General features: G+C 41.5%; 1 protein-coding gene across 1 annotated transcript in view; it reads left to right on the top strand.

Moving 5' to 3' along the window:
* ABI3BP (ABI family member 3 binding protein) overlaps positions 1–18,658 on the top strand; it is a 1,978,933-nt gene that overhangs the window by 1,162,682 nt on the left and 797,593 nt on the right. The window contains exons 19-25 of the mRNA XM_085622401.1: positions 5,260–5,334; positions 5,744–5,818; positions 7,055–7,129; positions 8,426–8,500; positions 8,822–8,896; positions 9,560–9,631; positions 18,523–18,597. Coding sequence (XP_085478527.1) covers positions 5,260–5,334; positions 5,744–5,818; positions 7,055–7,129; positions 8,426–8,500; positions 8,822–8,896; positions 9,560–9,631; positions 18,523–18,597 — 522 coding nt within the window. The remainder of the gene's footprint in view (positions 1–5,259; positions 5,335–5,743; positions 5,819–7,054; positions 7,130–8,425; positions 8,501–8,821; positions 8,897–9,559; positions 9,632–18,522; positions 18,598–18,658) is intronic.

Genomic DNA, 18,658 nt, shown 5'->3' on the forward strand with positions numbered 1-18,658 from the left:
TTTCACGGTAGAATCCAGCAAGGATATTGGCCGATAACAGGACGGGTCAGACCTGTCGCCTTTTTTAAAAATAGGTACCAAGATGGATTCATACCATGTGGCAGGAAAACCTGCGGGGCCACAGACATTAAAAACTTGTGTCAGCAATGGGGCCCATACTTCCAAACTAAATTTAAAAATATCAACTGGGACGCCATCTGGGCCGGCGGCTTTTCCCCCCAGGCTTTTATCAATTGCAAGGATCACCTCATTGAACTCAAAGTGCAATTGTAGACCCTGACCCACTATGTTCACTTGATCTCTCTCATGTTCGGGAAAGCTCTGGGGTCCTACATTGGGGTCATTATACAGAGCAGAAAAATGCTCAATCCACGCCTGCTCAGTTATCGCCACCTCTATTGTAGCTTTAAGGGCACAATTGTACTCTTTTCGCGCCTCTCTAATCCTAACCTTATCTTTATTTTCAATATGAAGGACCTTTTTAAGATTCCTATGAGCCCTTGTACAATTAGAATCAAACCAGCCTTCTTTCTTCTGAATACCATTCTTACTATTAATTTTAGCAGTAAGCTCCTCCTTTATTTGATTTATAATAACAGTGAAACCTTTAATGATTTCATTGCTTGTGGAATACTCATCCAAACATACCAGTATCTTATCATTACATTTCAATAGAACCTTGTTCATTACCTCATTCGGATCTATTTTATCCCATCTTAAAGCAAATCCATTTTGCCTTGAGATACGAATATCCCTTAATATGGGATTAGGGCTTTTAGATCTCAAGCCTTTGTTTCTGGACAGTAAGATACCAACACTCTGTGGGAAATGGTCACTTATAGCAATCTTATGAATGTGGAAACTAGTAATTCTCGAACAGTGCCTATTGGTGACCATAATAAAATCTATTGTAGAAAAAATTCCACGACCATTGAAAGTTGGACCAAATGCAACAGGAGGAGAACACAAGGTATTCGCAAAACCCAAATCGAAATCAGACGCTATATCATTTAGGCTCTCACCATACTTCGAGTGAGGGAAATGAGGAAATGTTGTTTCCATATCATAAACCATGCCACAATTCCCAGAATCTGAATGTTGACACAGCCCAGAATTAAAATCCCCAGCCCAGATAATCAATAAGTCCCTCGATGCAAATTCCTGAATCTTGTGAAAATGGCCAGATATAGCTTTAAGAGTCCTTTCTATTTGGTCATGAGGCGCATTATTGTAGAAGTTCACTAATAATACTATTCGGGATTTTTCCAGAGATAAACTAATAATATGGTAATATAAGTCCTCCGCTACTGTATAGATATTACCGAAGTTCAGCAGGTTCGAAACATAGGTACATAGGCCCCCTTTAGCTCTACCATAGTTTGAGGTTATTGCTGGGATGTGTATGGTTTTATATCCATTTATATGTATCGGCTCCACTGACCAGGTTTCCTGTAGACAGATGAATTCGAACCTGTGTACAAAATTATTCGATTCTACATTCCTTATCTTTGATTTTAGGCCCGCTATATTCCAAAACAAAAAGTTACAGCTGTTATTATCAGGATCATTTACACAATCATCAAAGTTCTCCACCGTTTTAGGTACTGGCTGACTACTCCCCCGTGATAAATGTGGTATATTGGCATCTTCACCTGATGATAACGATGAGGTTGATATTTTTGCACAGGCTGCTAGAGGGACATTTTCATACAGGTTATGTGTCGGGACAGGATTCAATATGTCCCTTTGCCCCCTATAGTCATGTAAAGCCAGTGTGTCCCTTCCCCCTGTAATATTCTCATCACTGTAATTCCTATATTTATTATTCCCAGTGATGGAATCAGGGGCTGGTCTATCCACACCTAGTTCTTCCTTGCTATTACTGGGGTTGAGCCTAATTATATTAGTACCAGGTTCCTTCAGTCAGTCCACTTCATCCAAATTTGTTAGCGCCTGAAAACGGTTATGTGTACTTACACCAGCCATGAAATTCTGTGTCACCAATGGAACATCCATACCTTGTCCAATATGGCCATGGTAGCTGGGTTTATAGAAAAAACCTAAAGGTACAATATTAATATGATGTTCAGAAATCTGATCACTTCCAGCCCTATTTAAAATTAAATCGAATAGTTGGGGGGTTTTGAAATTTAATATGACGCAGTCACCTGCCAAATCTTTAGTCCCCCTGCCTATCCACCTCACCCTTCTTGCCATTTTGAACTCTTGGAAAAGTCTCTCGGTGAACCCGGTCCTGCTCCCCAACCAAGATATCGATTTATTTCTTAGACTGTCACAGGTTTCATTCATTCCCTGTTGCATTCTGGGGACATTAGCTAGTATTATTGTATATGGTGTTGATGCTGGGGGTAGGTCTATATGCCTATTCCAATTCTCAGAAACCGCATCCGTCATGAGTCCCCTTATACCCCCTGCCGTGGGCCCTTCCTTAGAATCGGTTCTCAACCTACTTTGGTCAGTTGAATTATAATGCAACCTAATAACGTCATCGCCAACTGGCAGGTGTTCTCGCCGGATAGGGGTATTTGACTGGGTAACAGGGTTAATATTTATTTTCCTGTTATTCAAAGTATCCTTAGGTTCAAGGGGCTCACGTTTATAACATTTTGACAATACTTTTTCCACTTCCCCCACCCTACTTATTAAGTCGGTTATAGACTCCCTTAAAAAGCTGTCTAGGGCATTAAACTTATTTTTCAGATCCAGTACTTCACTCTGCATTGAATCACCATAGCTGATAGTCGCTATCCCTCCTCTAGTTTGTTTGTTCGCAGCGGATGCCTTAACCTTGTTTGGCAACTTTTTTTGTATTGAACCCACATTTGTCTTATTCTTTATTCCTGTTTCCTTACTCTTTTTACATATAGGATCAGGATTTCTGGGACGCTTCGAGGGTGGTTGAGGGTCGCTCTCTGGATCGCTATCACTAACATGGTCAGATATATTCACCACACAGCCATTACTAGTGCCTGTCCCACTGAGTTTATCCGCTAAAGGGTCCACCGGAGGGTCAGTTACTCCTTTATCACTAACCGATAAAGTCGGGCCCGCACCCTCGCCAGGAACAGTTTTATCAGGTTTCATAGATTCTTCTACCGTAAGAATTTGTTTTTCTATAGCGCCCATAGCACCTGTCAAATAGGTCAATATTGACAGGCAAGGCCCTCCCCCATTCTTGCTCAGTGTTTTCTTGTTTGCAGTAGAGGAAGCAATAGAAGAAGTTTTCCTCTTCCCCATAATGTGTCCGGTGTACAATCCCTTCCCCACTTCCTGAGAATCAGTGTAAGACAGTACAGGACCCTTGCTTACAGATATCTATAACACAGCGCGGGCTGTTATCAACCACGCCAAAACACTGTCTCTACAATAACCGTGTAAGGTTATACAACTCCAGAGTCAGGGAAAACACCTCCTGAAACAACAAAAGTCTTTGGGGTCCGTATAGCTTACAATGCTGTTTCGTGACACAATACCTTCTAACGGATAGAACGGCGAGATGCAGCCAAGAGTCCTGGCCCTGCCCGGCCTCCTCCGGTCATCAGGACGGGCAAGGACGGGCCCGCCCATGGCCCGGGCTTCGCCCGGGCGCTGCCCGCGCGCGTCCCGCGCTGCGGTGTGCTATCAGGTCTTTTATGGTCCGTCTGAGTTCAATTTCACCCCCTTGCAGGCCGTTCCCCTCACGGCAGATGTCAGGGTGATTAAAGCTGGTTCCAAGGATTTCTATGCGCGTCTGCTATTATTTTAGTAGATGGTTGCAGCCACTCATGGAGAAAGGCTTTGTGACTCTGGCCTTAAATGTCACTCAATGGAAGAAAATGTAACTCAAGTATATTTTTTGCCAACTTTCAATCGCTAGCGGGCAGAGAAAGTGCATGTGTCGACCATGACTCAACACTTTCATTCATCTATGTTAGCATGTGATTTGTGAGCTATCATATCCCTGAGGCAGGTTTAGACCATTACCTGTTTGGCACTTTCAACAGCAACATTTCAAATAGCCTAAGAAACCCTTGGAACTCCCAAAGCACAGACAACAGTTTCAGAATGTCATCGCTTTCCACATCGATAGATGATAAAAGAGCAGACCAGTCAGTTTTCTTCCTATCCACTTCTGGACTAGTAGGCAGAATGGCCTTCAGCAGGCAGAGAGGGTTGGTGTGGTGTCCCTGTCTGTGGGAATGATAGATCCACTCAGGCACACCCACAGGCATGCACCCGCTGGTGCTCTTCACAACCACCTCCTAAGATTATACCTGCAAAATGCTGGACTCATTCTAAATTCTGTATGGCCTGTAACTGCCAGCCGCGGAATGTCGTTCAACATTAGTAAACGCTCATAACACAGGATGTAGTCTGACTAGAAAGGGACACTCTTATGAGAGTTATGCACCTACTCGCTAGCAATGATAGATTCCAGAGGGAAATTCCCTGAACCATGAGTACCTGCCTATCAAAGAAAAATCCATGTGACCATCAGTGCTGAAAACATTTAATTCCTTTGCACTGTTATCTTTATGCAATCAACATCCTAGTGATATTCAGCAAATTGGAATGACTCTCACAATTATGTAATTCCACTATTTTCCTTCACATTTTATATTAGTAGTGCTGTAGAGTTTAATGCTAAACCCTAACACATTCATCTACTGCTTTATTCCAACAGACACTGATTCAGACATCACACAACCCAAGCAAATAACAAATACACCAGCCAAGCAGCCAGATTCAACAGAGGGTAACAAGATAATATTTATTGGAGTATAGAAATAATTTAACATCATATAAACAGAAGAGTTTCATCTTGAACATATCACTGCTGTATCAATGCAGATATGTCCTTGCATGATACTACTGAATACTGACATAATGCGTACGTTGCTAAAAACAAGGAAACTCTTGCTTCTTAGGAACCCAAGAACTAGTTTTCCTTAGGGAGGCGTGGGCACTCACATAGCGCTGCATTATCTTGTGCTGCGCTTGCAGGCTTTTATAATTGTAAGTAACCAGACACATTGCTTCACGTTGCTTTGCACCATAATAGCGCCTGTGCAACACATCAGTAAATGCCCCATTTGTTCCTGCTTCGAAACCTCTTCTTCACTCCTCTTTAAATTAACCTCTTCTTTGCAAACGGATCACCATCCAGCTTGACTGTCTTTCTTTATAGTTTTGTTTGCCACTTCTCCCTACGTTTTGTTTCAAGAATATTTTAATAGGGGAAAAATCTGTTTCTAACAGAAAAACAGCGCATTACTCAAGAAACACCTGCAAAGAAAAAAATTACCTCAACTCAGCAGCCAGTCTCAGAATTGGGTAAAGAATCAAAGATTTTTTTACTGCACCAAAACATATGCTTTTCATTTCAAAAGATCATTTCTGTCACCATCAGTATTTCTATAACCTGACTCATCTTCATGCCTCCATGATACCACGCAAGAACTGATCACTCTACTGCATAACATTCCTATAATAACACCTAACATTATTTTTTTATTTGATGTTAGTGTGGAGCGTTTAGATAAGCGTCACTAACATGTGTCATGTAAATACTTTTTTATTCTTCCTTCCAGTTTTGAGAATTACCTCATGTACCATTTTAGATGTTGATCATTATTAACACATTTTAAATTCATCATCATCACATTATCACAGCTTTTGTTTTGTCATGCCTGTTGTATGTCACTCAAAGGACAGGTATGTAATCACTGTTTTTTGTAAATAGCAATGCATCAAGCATCCCAAGAAATCCTCAAAACTGAAAAGTTTATTTCCACTGAGAAGCCTCCTACAACTCCAGGTAATGAGGTTTCCATCAGCAAGTTATACTATTAGCATATGCAACTTTAATACTAGTACTGTGCTTTTGAGTCTGCAAGCAATAAACCTGTTGCGTTGTTAGACAGTGGGTGGTAGAAAGGATTGAGAAATTACACTGCACAGAATTAGGCAGAAGGGATATAACAATAATGAGGCAGGGACGAGGGGGCGTGGCAGGAGCGACAGAGGAGATCAGAAGGTGCCAGAAGAGACCCAGAGGCATGGTACAAGAGAGACACTATGTATGGTAGGCAGACAAGGGTAGGTGAGCAATAACTGATTGGAGAGTGGAGTAAGAGGAGAAAGGAAAATACTCAAAGCTGGCACTGGAAAGTGTATGGAATAGAACTCTGAGCAAAGAAGCGGATTGGATAGAGTCAGTGGGCTTTAAAAATGACAGTGGGGTTAGCAGAGAAGTGAGGGCATGACAAGGTCCATGTGTTTCTTTCTCAGAAAAAGTGGTAGTGTACTGAGGATCCTCAGTGCAGATGGTGTTTTGGAGGTGGGGAGGCTTGAATGTGGTGTCAGAATGAATTTGATAACTATAATGTTGAACCTTAGCCCATTTTTGTATTACTAAAAAGCACAATAATCTTCATGAACTGTACTGATTATTTAAAGTGTTTGTCTTTCAATGTATTTGTATGTTCTCCTATGTGCAGACATGTTTACAGTGGGGTCATGGCATCTTCCCACTTTCCGAAGTACTTTTATAGTTACAAGGAATCTCTTTAACAAAATGAGTTCCCTTTTTCTTTTTGGGAGAATCTCTGTTCATTTCTACAGACAGGCACAGCTTGAGAAATTACCTTATCAAACACAATTTAAAATCCAGTAATTTACTGATTTACAACAATAGCTGTTTAGTACAGCCCTGTTTAACCTGCATATGTGAGAGATGTATCTTGATATATGACATACCCATGTCATATGTAGATATGAACTGCTTAAAGTCCTGTAGAGTGAGGAAGAATGAAGAGCTGAAATTCTGACAGCGACATGCAGAAGAAAAGTCACAGGGCTTATTGTATGCAAAGAGGCATGAGAAGAATGGAGATGGCAGTAAACGGGGCATGTAGAAAATGGCACAGGAGACACAAAAGCAGGAGGAGGTGGGAGAACAGACTAAGGAACAGGAGACATGCACAATACAGTGGTGGATGGGGGCGGCAGCACATCTCAGAGAGGGCTCATATTTACTGTTTTCCTCTAACAGAAAAACAATCAAGGACCAGAGAACCTCTGGAGGACCTAACATTTATCACAACCAAACAACCAGCGACAACAGAGGGTAAAACTTTAGATTTATTTCAGTAGATTTTCTAACACTATTTGTTCAATATAGTATCATTTTAAACTATTGCTCTGTAGCCAAGTCTAGGATGGTCATATTGAGCATTTTAGACGGTAACAAAATGCACCAATTGCCAAAGATAATGACTGCTTCTTTATGAGAAAGCAAAATGCATCAAAACGTTTTCTTCCATCTTTTATAATTAGAGCTTGCTTTCTTGTGTCCATTAAAGGGAACACCATACAACCTGCCTGGGTTTGTTTACAACTTTTTGTCAAGCGTGCACATCAAGTCTTTATTGAAGAATATTGTTATTAGTGCACTCTTCTCCTAAAAGGTAATAAACAAATGACCCAAGAAAAAACAACAATGAAAACATCTACTTCCCATGAGCGACCAGATATAAAACTGGGTAAAGAATCTCTGATTGTCCTCATCCAATATTTTTTTCCTTATGCCAGAATATCATCATCTGCCACCATAAGTACTTCTTTAACTTCTTTCATTTGTAAAGGAATTGCTTACCACATCTTCTCTGGAGATGTACGTCTTTGAATGTACATGGTATTTGTTTAGAACACACCTAGCCAAAAAGGCAGTGGACACTCTAAATGGTTATGGTCACTGGTTATTGAATTGTTATTGCACAGGAAATCAAATATTTTACTAATAAAAGATCCCTGGTGGCAGTAGAATAATTGGATATAATTGTGTATGCATGTATTTGTATATATTTTATGTGGATTTAAAACCCATCTGTAGTATTTAATCTAATGAGCAGTATTAACATTTTGTAAAGTCCTCATAATTGATCTGCTAAAGCTTTCATGTTGGCATGAACATTGTAGAATATTTTGCAGAACACACATTATACTGTTGTATAGTTTTCATGACAAAATAGTAGACAGTGAACTAATGTACAGAGTCTTAAATAGTTCTCCAGCATGGTATGTGTCATCTACATTGATATCACAAATTGAGTGGATGCTGTATCTTGAACAGTGTATGTAGTACTGTTCTGCAAGCATTCAGTTGCACTGCCCAGTGATCTATTTGAATTTGTCTACCTGGTTATTCTAATCAAAGCTATATTAAGTTCATAGTCAGTGCATTTTGGTAACCCTCTCCACATATTATGTTATGACTTTTCATTTAGCTTAACTGTAAAACCACCAGGAAGTTATTAATGAATTCCTCTTCTTTGTACCATCCTAGTCTTTATGGCTTTCAGATCATTTATAACGAACACATATAATACCAAACTCCTGCTCATTAAAACATTTCTTCCAGCAGAAACACATGCAATCACTACAGAATCCCAAATGGAGGCAACCTATATCTCAGCTGAGCAGCAAGACTCGACACAGGGTAAAAAGATAACATTAGATCAGTAATTTCCTAAACCCTTTTAAGCATTATACTATTTTTTTCAGTCTATCCATTCATACTAAGCTTACTGGCTTCGACCATAATGTACATCTTGCTAAAAATAGTGAACCTCTTGCTTTTTGGGGGTACCATAGTACAAATCATTTTTTTGACTCTTCTTTGAATCAAACTCTTCTTATTCCAGTCTGATGAGATATCGTCATTGAACTTGTCAGGCTTCATTCACAGCTTTCTTTTAGACATTGTCTGCACCTACATTTCAAACTTATTGCATTCACTTTGTAACAATTTTGTAAACAGAAATACATGAAGTGAGCCAAGAAACAACAACAATGAAAAGAGTTACATCCTCGGAGCAGCTGGATGCAAAATTGGGTAAAGAATCTAACATTTTCTGCCACCAATACATTATTTTTCATTTCAAAAGATCATACTCTGCCACCCCTATTTCTTCTATAACCTCATTCATCTTCATAAAATTTAATTCTCATTAATGTAAATGTGATTTGACTGTTCTTCTAGACAATGAAGCTTAGTGGTAGCAGCATTGCTAAGTAAAATGGTGTCTGCTCTTATTTGCCTATTCTTAGAGCTTGGAGCATTTAGGGATATGCGACCAAGAGTAGCCATGTACTTTTTTCTTTCTATGCCTTTCTTTGCTGATAACACATTCTAGTTCTGCATTTAATTAGGATGGATCATCACTAACACCTTGCAATTTCACCATCATTGTACTATCACAGCTTTTGTGAGGAATGTACAGTGTGCAAAGACATGCAGGTTATTGTTTCCCAATAGTCTGGGTGTCCTCATATTCCTGGAGTTATCAAGCAATCTTGGGTTACATTCAGTTAATGTAATTTTTCTATTTCTTAACAAACAGCTTGTTAGTCCTTTTCAAGAGAATAGAGCGTAAATCCACAAGGAAGCTGTTAATCATTTCTTCATTTTTGTACCAGTTCTAATTTTATGGGTTTCTGATATTTTCCTGTCCATACATCTCACACCAAACAATTGATCATTTACTATTTCTTTCAGAAGAAACACATACTATAATCTCAAAGCACCAAATAGCCATAACCTCAGCTGTGCAGCAAGAGTTGACCCAAGGTAAAAGACAATAGACACTTAATTGAATGAATAATTTGATAACATCAGTTAAAGAATAGGAAACAATGATGTCTCTTTCTGAACATCTCACTATTTTCTCTGTGTACATCCTATCGTATTCAGCTTACTGTCTGTGACTGGAATGTGCTCCCTGCTAAAAACTTTGAAACTCTTGCTATTTTGAGGATTACTCATACAACAAACCATCTTTTTTCCAATATTTTGTCAATTAAAGTCTTCAATATTCAGTCTGAGGAATGGTCATTATCCAACTTCCCTGGATTCATTTACAGCTTCATTTCAGATATTATCTCCATGTCTCTACCATTTCTTAAAAAATACTGTACTTTGTTAACTGTTTGGCCTTCAGAAAAACATGAAGCAAGCCAAGGAACTACAACAGTAGAAACTATTACCTCCACTACGGAGCCATACCAATTGGGTAACAAATATAAGACTTTCTTCAACCAGCCCAGAATGCTGAATTAGGAAATGAGCATGTAACCAATACAGCTGGAAAGCATTCGCTTGCTTTGTCTGGTTATCTATATCCAATCATGTTTGTGATTATTCTAAGCAAATTTCAGTGCTGCTTATTTTTAATTACAAATAGTATATTTTAGATGTAGCATGCCCATAAAAGCATCTCAGTTCTAAATACATTAAAAGAGTTGCTGCCTTGATTGGAAATGTTTGCAAATTCATATATTACAATTTCATACTAAGTTTCTTAAAAATACATAGTCACTAATAATTGCCAACTATTTGGCACATTAAGAGATTCTGTCTACCTCACATATGTCATATGTACATAGTAATAGAATATTGCACTTTCAGAAGCTTGATTAATTTACATACCTCTCTCCAGCCTTCCCATCATAACAACAAAACTTTAATAGAAGAGGTTAAATCCACTTTTCCCATAGTTGACCATATGCAGGACAGAAATATAAAGTGCAATTCATCCTCTTCTTTATCTTGGGAGCTATACTATGACTTACCCCATCTTGCAATAAAACAACTCAAAGGCTGGCAATCCAAATTAACAACTGATATACAATGTATTTCTGTGTTGTAAGTAGCCTGGGCTAAAGAGCTATTGTATATATGTTATTATTTTCATCATGCAGCTCTTTCTACCAATATTTTTTACTTAATCTTAGCAGTATGAGACATCTGCTTGGAGCATAGCTCAAATTAACTAACATTTCCTTTTCATAAGCTGCCCATGGGTGATCTAGCGAATGTTTATATTTGAACAGGTCATTCATTGTATCTCAACAAACATTTGCCTAATTATTTATGCATAGCCTTGCCCACATTACTAGAAGTTTAATAGTAACTAGATGATTTACATTTTGGACACCTAACTCCAACCTGACCAACGATATCAGTGTTGATTGAGGGGAAGTAAACACTCTCTAGAGGTGGCATTATGGGCTTAAGTTAATGGTTCAATGTTCAAATGGCCCCACAATTTTAACCCACATAATTTCATTCATGGTCTTCACCAAATATAACCCTAAGAAACTGATAGTGGCTCTCGTTCTTGAGGTTTCAAGCTCAGTGTGGCTGATGCACAGAATTGCGGCAGTTTCACTTTTTTTATGTAAAAAGAAAGGAATCTGTGCAGTAGCTCAGAAAATCTGAAAATCTTCCATTAAGTTCATTTTTAATTCTAACCTCAAAGATAGTATCATTTACATATAAAAGGTCAAATTTGGCAGTACCATTTATCATCAGACAATCTGCATTCTATTTCATCATAAAGTCATTAATATACTTAAAGAAGGTTTGCCTAATATAGAGGCCAAACAACAATGCTGTTTGACTTCATTGAATGCGGGACACTATTTGATTATCGATCATTGACTCCATAATATACAGTTACTATTTTGTTAGCACACGGCAACAATATGGTCATGAATACTTTTATAGGGACCACGTGTTAGTCCCCATCAACATTGTGAAATACCACCTGGAGATCACAAATGTCAGAAAAAATGTCCTTCTCCTTGAGGAGAGGTGTTTAATGTGATATAATATAAACACGGTGTTGGTAAATGACCCTATGAAAGGTCACCCCAAAACATTTGGCCTTCCTCCTCCTCTTTTTGCTGAATTCTTTTTGTTGGCCTTCGAACTCTGAGCACTTGCTATCCAGTGCTAAAGTGTATGTTCTCTCTTCTCTAAACATGGTAACATTGGTGTATACACAATCAACATATTAAGTTTACTTGTAAGTCCCTTGTAAAGCGGTATAACATATACCCAGGGCCTGTAACCTAAATGCTACGAGTGGGCCTGCAGCACTGATTGTGCTACCCACACACGTAGCATTTCAAACCTATTTCAGGCCTGACATTGCAAGGATGCGTGTGCAGTTTACTGCCACTTCGACTTGGCATTTAAAACCACTTGCCAACCCTTAAACCCCCCTTTTATTACACATAAGTCACCCCTAAGGTAGGCCTGAGGTAGCCCTAAGGGCAGGGTACTGTGTAAGTAAAACGTAGGACATGTACTTTTTAGTTTTACATGTTCTAGCAGTGACAAACACATACATTCATTTTTCACTAATGTGAGGCCTACTCCTCTCATCGGCTAGCATTGTGAATTCCTTAATGCACTTTTAAGCTGTAACTCCTGATTAGAAAGGAGTAGCTGCATCGTGTTTTATATCTTTGGAATAGTAATGAGAAATCCTCTTGCATGGATTTAACATTTTAGTAGGTGGACATTTCTCTGCTCTTAAGTTAGCTCTGTGTGGCTGCAGCCTGTCTCCAATACATGTCTAGGGTGGGTAACTGCTACATTTTGCATTCCCTCTAGACAGCCACATATTCAGTAAGGGTTAGTGTGACAAAGAACTCATCTGGATTTATCTGCATTCTGATATCTCTTCCTGGGCAGGAAGAGAGAGAGGGGGGCTTATACTTATCTGAATAGGCAGTGTCCTGTTTCCCACACAAAGGGTTGATTACACCCCACAGATAGCTAGAAGACATGGCTGGCATGAAAGGGGACCTGTGCACTTCAAGGGCCTGCTTTGAAATCACCCCCACTTCAAAGGAAAATTTGGGTATAAGTACTGGGTCTCTGACCCTACCAAGACAGTACACTACTGGATCTGTGAAGACCTCTACCATGATTAAGGACTGCTGGGTTACATGGATTGCCACTCTGCTTGACTGACTGTTCTAAGGAACTGGTTCACTACTGTTCTAAGCTGCCCATGCTGCCTACTGAGCTCAGCCCTGCTGAGGATAAGGACTGGACCCATCTGACTGGAATCCAGAGTGATGACGAGGGCTTGATGGCTTGCCCCCTGTTCTGAAGTCTCAGGGCTATCCTACACTTCCTTCAACTGCACCTGCACTCTGTTGTCTGTGAGTCTTACCCTTGCAAGTTTTGCCAATCCAGGTCTGGGCCCTTGAAAGGGGAATTCTGCTGTCCAGAACCGTCAATATCAATGCATTGACGACTTTGTGCCAAAGGGAACCAACGTAGTCCCTTCCAGGCTGATGCAGTACCGATTCGAGGACATCCCTGCACAGCTCAATGACAACGTGGGGCCCAACTGCAAGGATCAACGATGATGCAGCACCTGCATTATAAGGAGTACAATCCCAACACAGGACCCAACAGCTAGGCTCGCCGACAATGCATTTACCTGACTGCATAATTCGGAACCAACACATTAAGTCTTCGACGCCAACGTTGCTCCCTCCAAGATACTTTTTCAGCAGACCTTTCCTGGGACTTGTGGCCGGCCTGTCCTCCATTGCGGTCGGCCTGAACTTTGGATTTACCCTAGTCCGGCGTATGTGACTCCAAGCACTACTTTTTGATTCACTCTTTAAAAATTCATAACTCTAGTTCTACGTATTACATTTTTGTTGGTTCAGGCTTGTTTTTATTTTTTTAAACTGTTTTTATTTTTAAACAACAGCCAAGACTGTAGCAGGTGAGTTTCATACATATCAAGTTTTGCCATTGTTACGTACAATTGATACTTTCAGAGATACAGAAATTACACAATGAGGGATTCTCCCCCTAGCCTCTATCCCCCTCCCTCTCCCTAGGATGGGCATGGCCTACCCAGACTTCACCAATCATTCATGGCTCTGGTGTATTGGGGTGTACATCGCCGATCTCTACTCCCTGCACCTCTAGGTTGTAGTATCTTAGCCATGGATGACAAATTTCCTTAAACATTTGGGGACATCCTCTGGCCATATAGATTTCTTTCTCGGCTCCCTTATAAGTCCATACTGGCGCGCCATTCTGCCATTGTGGGCAGGTCTTCCCCTCCCCAGTGCTTGACAACATCTCTTTTGGCAACTATGAGTCCCAGGTGGCACAACAGTAGGTTATATCTGGGGAGATTGATATCCATAGGCATGCCCAGGAGAATATAGTTGGGGTCCACAGGGGTCTGTGTGTCAAGTACAGCACTTAATTCCTTCATTGTTGGGGATCAGTATCTCTGTATCCGCTGGCATTCCCATAGCGTATGCATATAGGTGCCTGGATCAGTTTTACACCGTAAACAATAGGCATTTCTGCCCTACCCATTGCATGGAGTTTCTCTCTATCATAATACTCTCTGTGCAGGATTTTAAGTTGTATTAATCTTAACCGAAGCTTAATTGCAACCTCCCTTGGATGCATTAGTGCTGTCTCCCAATCTATGTCCTCTAACAGGCCCAGTGTTTCCTCCCATTTACGCCTGAGGGGTATCAGTCTGTCAGAGATGTTGTTTATTAGGGTTCTGTATGTCCAGGAGACCGCCTTCGAGGGTATCTCCTCCTGGAGCAGTCTACCTTCCAGTGGTGCATGTTCTGGGATATCTGTAATGTCAGGTTTTTGTGTCCTAAAGCATTGTGCAATTGTAAATATTTGTATTGTTGCATATCTGGCAGTTGATATTCGGCTTGGAGTTCTGCAAATCTAATGAGGTCTCTCCTTTAATTATGTCACCTAGGGTCGCAATCCTGACCATGTCCCATTTCTTGAAACCCTTTAGTTACATCAGTGCAGGTATTCGCCTGCCCTCCCACAGTGGTGTGGCTTTAGTTAGTCTCTTATCCTGTTTCATATGATGCTCCGCCCCCTTCCAGGCCTCAATTCTCCTCTGTGTGGCAGGCAGTTGCCCTTGTGTTCCTGCTCCACCCCATAGAGATAGTGAAGGTAAGTATGTTTCTGGAATTGGAGTCTCTCTAGGGTATATGTGGGGTGATCTCCTGGGGTATGGCTCCATTCATTAATTACCGTTAGGTGTGCAGCTCAATAGTAGGCCTGGATATCCGGCAGGGCGATGCCCCCATAATAATGGCCGCGCTTCAGAGTTTGCAATGCAACTCTATAGTGGCCTCCATCCTACAAGAGCATACGAAGCTCATCATTAATTGCCTTAAAAATGGCCTCCGGTATCTTATGATATGTATTTTGAAATATATATAATAGTTTGGGGAGCGTTATCATTTTATACATGGCCGCTGTTCCTAGCAGTGTCAGGGGAAGTCTTCTCCATCTTGTACGTCTTCTCGGAATTCTGGCAGTACTCACTTAATGTTATGAGTAAGGCAGTCAGCCTCACATACGGAGATATATAGCCCCAAGTATGTAAAGCCTTCTTCGGTAATATTTAGATGTCCTGGTATAACACATGTGTCTATAGCACCTCCAACGGGGTATAGCCTCGACTTTCCCCAATTGATATTGTATCCTGTGTGTCTGCCATACTCCCTAACTAGCTGTAATATCAAGGGAAGTGTAGTGTCAGGGTTGGTAATGTATATACAACCGCAATGGACCGCACTCCGCTAGCTCCTCCTCCGGGTCGCCCCAAGGGAAGCTGGTACATGAAGTTCTTGAGTGGTTCACCCCAGTGGGTGCAAGTAAGTACTTGTTGAACTTATGATCTCTGATGGAGTTCTTGAGTGGTTCACCCCAGTGGGTGCAAGTAAGTACTTGTTGAACTGATGATCTCTAGACCCGATACATGTCTCGGGTTTTAAAATATCGCCCGAGACATGGCTCGGGTTTCGGGATAACTTCCCTCCTCAGTAGAGAAAATAGTTAGGGGTGGAAGAGAGGGCCGCCAAACAACCGTCAAGGGCCTCAGTGCCCGCAGAGGCACGCAGGTGCGTCGTCCAGGAGCTCGTCAGCTCAAAGCTCGAGGGAGCCATTTTTATAAACAACCGCAATGGACCGCACTCCGCTAGCTCCTCCTCCGGGTCGCCCCAAGGGAAGCTGGTACATGAAGTTCTTGAGTGGTTCACCCCAGTGGGTGCAAGTAAGTACTTGTTGAACTTATGATCTCTGATGGAGTTCTTGAGTGGTTCACCCCAGTGGGTGCAAGTAAGTACTTGTTGAACTGATGATCTCTAGACCCGATACATGTCCCGGGTTTTAAAATATCGCCCGAGACATGGCTCGGGTTTCGGGATAACTTCCCTCCTCAGTAGAGAAAATAGTTAGGGGTGGAAGAGAGGGCCGCCAAACAACCGTCAAGGGCCTCAGTGCCCGCAGAGGCACGCAGGTGCGTCGTCCAGGAGCTCGTCAGCTCAAAGCTCGAGGGAGCCATTTTTATAAACAACCGCAATGGACCGCACTCCGCTAGCTCCTCCTCCGGGTCGCCCCAAGGGAAGCTGGTACATGAAGTTCTTGAGTGGTTCACCCCAGTGGGTGCAAGTAAGTACTTGTTGAACTTATGATCTCTGATGGAGTTCTTGAGTGGTTCACCCCAGTGGGTGCAAGTAAGTACTTGTTGAACTGATGATCTCTAGACCCGATACATGTCCCGGGTTTTAAAATATCGCCCGAGACATGGCTCGGGTTTCGGGATAACTTCCCTCCTCAGTAGAGAAAATAGTTAGGGGTGGAAGAGAGGGCCGCCAAACAACCGTCAAGGGCCTCAGTGCCCGCAGAGGCACGCAGGTGCGTCGTCCAGGAGCTCGTCAGCTCAAAGCTCGAGGGAGCCATTTTTATAAACAACCGCAATGGACCGCACTCCGCTAGCTCCTCCTCCGGGTCGCCCCAAGGGAAGCTGGTACATGAAGTTCTTGAGTGGTTCACCCCAGTGGGTGCAAGTAAGTACTTGTTGAACTTATGATCTCTGATGGAGTTCTTGAGTGGTTCACCCCAGTGGGTGCAAGTAAGTACTTGTTGAACTGATGATCTCTAGACCCGATACATGTCCCGGGTTTTAAAATATCGCCCGAGACATGGCTCGGGTTTCGGGATAACTTCCCTCCTCAGTAGAGAAAATAGTTAGGGGTGGAAGAGAGGGCCGCCAAACAACCGTCAAGGGCCTCAGTGCCCGCAGAGGCACGCAGGTGCGTCGTCCAGGAGCTCGTCAGCTCAAAGCTCGAGGGAGCCATTTTTATAAACAACCGCAATGGACCGCACTCCGCTAGCTCCTCCTCCGGGTCGCCCCAAGGGAAGCTGGTACATGAAGTTCTTGAGTGGTTCACCCCAGTGGGTGCAAGTAAGTACTTGTTGAACTTATGGTTGGTAATGTAGAGCAGGATATTGTTTGCATAGAGGGATATCCGCTCCTCTGCGAGATGACCTCCTGTGTCTTGGAAGCCACTAATGTCCGGGTGGGCCCTGACCAGACAGGCCAGTGACTCCAGAACCAGTGTGAAACGTAGGGAAGAGAATGGGCAACCCTGTCTGGTTCCTCTTTGAATGGGGAAATCAGCCTATTCCACCCCGTTTACCCTAACCGTAGCTCTGGGACTAGTTTACAGTAATTCTACCCAAGCCACAGATTCATGTCAAAAGCCGAATTTTACCAGAACTTGTCTCATAAAAGGCCAGTGGACCGTTTTGAAGGCCTTCTCTGCATCTAGCGAAAAGAACATCTGCGGAGCAGATCTTTCCTTCACCGTATCTATCTATAATTGGCAAGTCGACGGAGGTTAAAACGTGTACCTCGGCCTTGCATAAAGCCTAATTAGTCCCGCTGGACCAATGGTTCGGTCTTGTTTTATTCATAAATCATTCTCTATTTTTTTAAAACCTGTTTGGAGTATTTTAGTGGTGTTTTCATTGTGTTACTTTGTGTGTGTTGCACAAATATTTGACACATTGCCTCTTATGATAAGCCTGACTGCTCAGTGCCAAGCTACCAGAGGATGAACACAGGTTTTCTTTTAGTCTGTATCTAGCTTACCCTGACTAGGATTGGGGTCCCTACTTGGACAGGGGGCATACCTCTGCCAACTAGAGATCCAATTTCTAACACACAATTTCTGCTTGACTGTCCCCACAAAGGGTTGAAATCTTACTTAAATGTCCCTAATGGCAATGAGGAAAGATTGGAACTTCATGGCCGGGGCCGGGGCCTTATCAAGCAATTTGCCCACTGACTTAAAAAGGCAAATCAACCTGTAAGTGTGTGTTAACAACTACCTTATTGTTTGAAAATGGCACAATTATAGTTATTTGCAGGATGGAAGTTTCTCCCTGCCTTCAAAATGTTATCGAATACACACACAAACGCCCATACTGATTATTTTAGTATGGAACATGATTATTTACTGGGCATTTTATATAATATGAACTTTAGGGAAGGTTTTTAATTGTTATGACATAACTGCTGATACAATTAAGTTAACTTCCTTTGAATTTACATGCAAATGCAGTCGACAAAATCATAGTCAATAGTCAATGTGAATCGAAACCAGTCATTATGTTTTCTTTTCCTTTTTGTCCCTAAACCTGCTTTTTCCATTTTTAAGTGACTTTAATGTGAAACTCTCTAATAGCTAATAACAAATATTCTGTTTTGCTTGAGCCCAGCTTTGATGGTTTTCTTATAATTTATTACAAACCTATCTAACATATTCTATTTCTCATTTATTCAATTCTTCCATCAGAAATACATTCACCGACCTTGGAACCTTTTAAAACCATAACATTTATCTCAACTGAGCAACAAGAAAAAACAGAGGGTAAAAAGAAACTTTTTATTTCCATAGATCAATCATGTTCTAACTCCAAATAAACAGTAGC

Source organism: Triturus cristatus, chromosome 8, assembly GCF_964204655.1.
Source record: "Triturus cristatus chromosome 8, aTriCri1.1, whole genome shotgun sequence".
Lineage (NCBI taxonomy): Eukaryota > Metazoa > Chordata > Amphibia > Caudata > Salamandridae > Triturus > Triturus cristatus.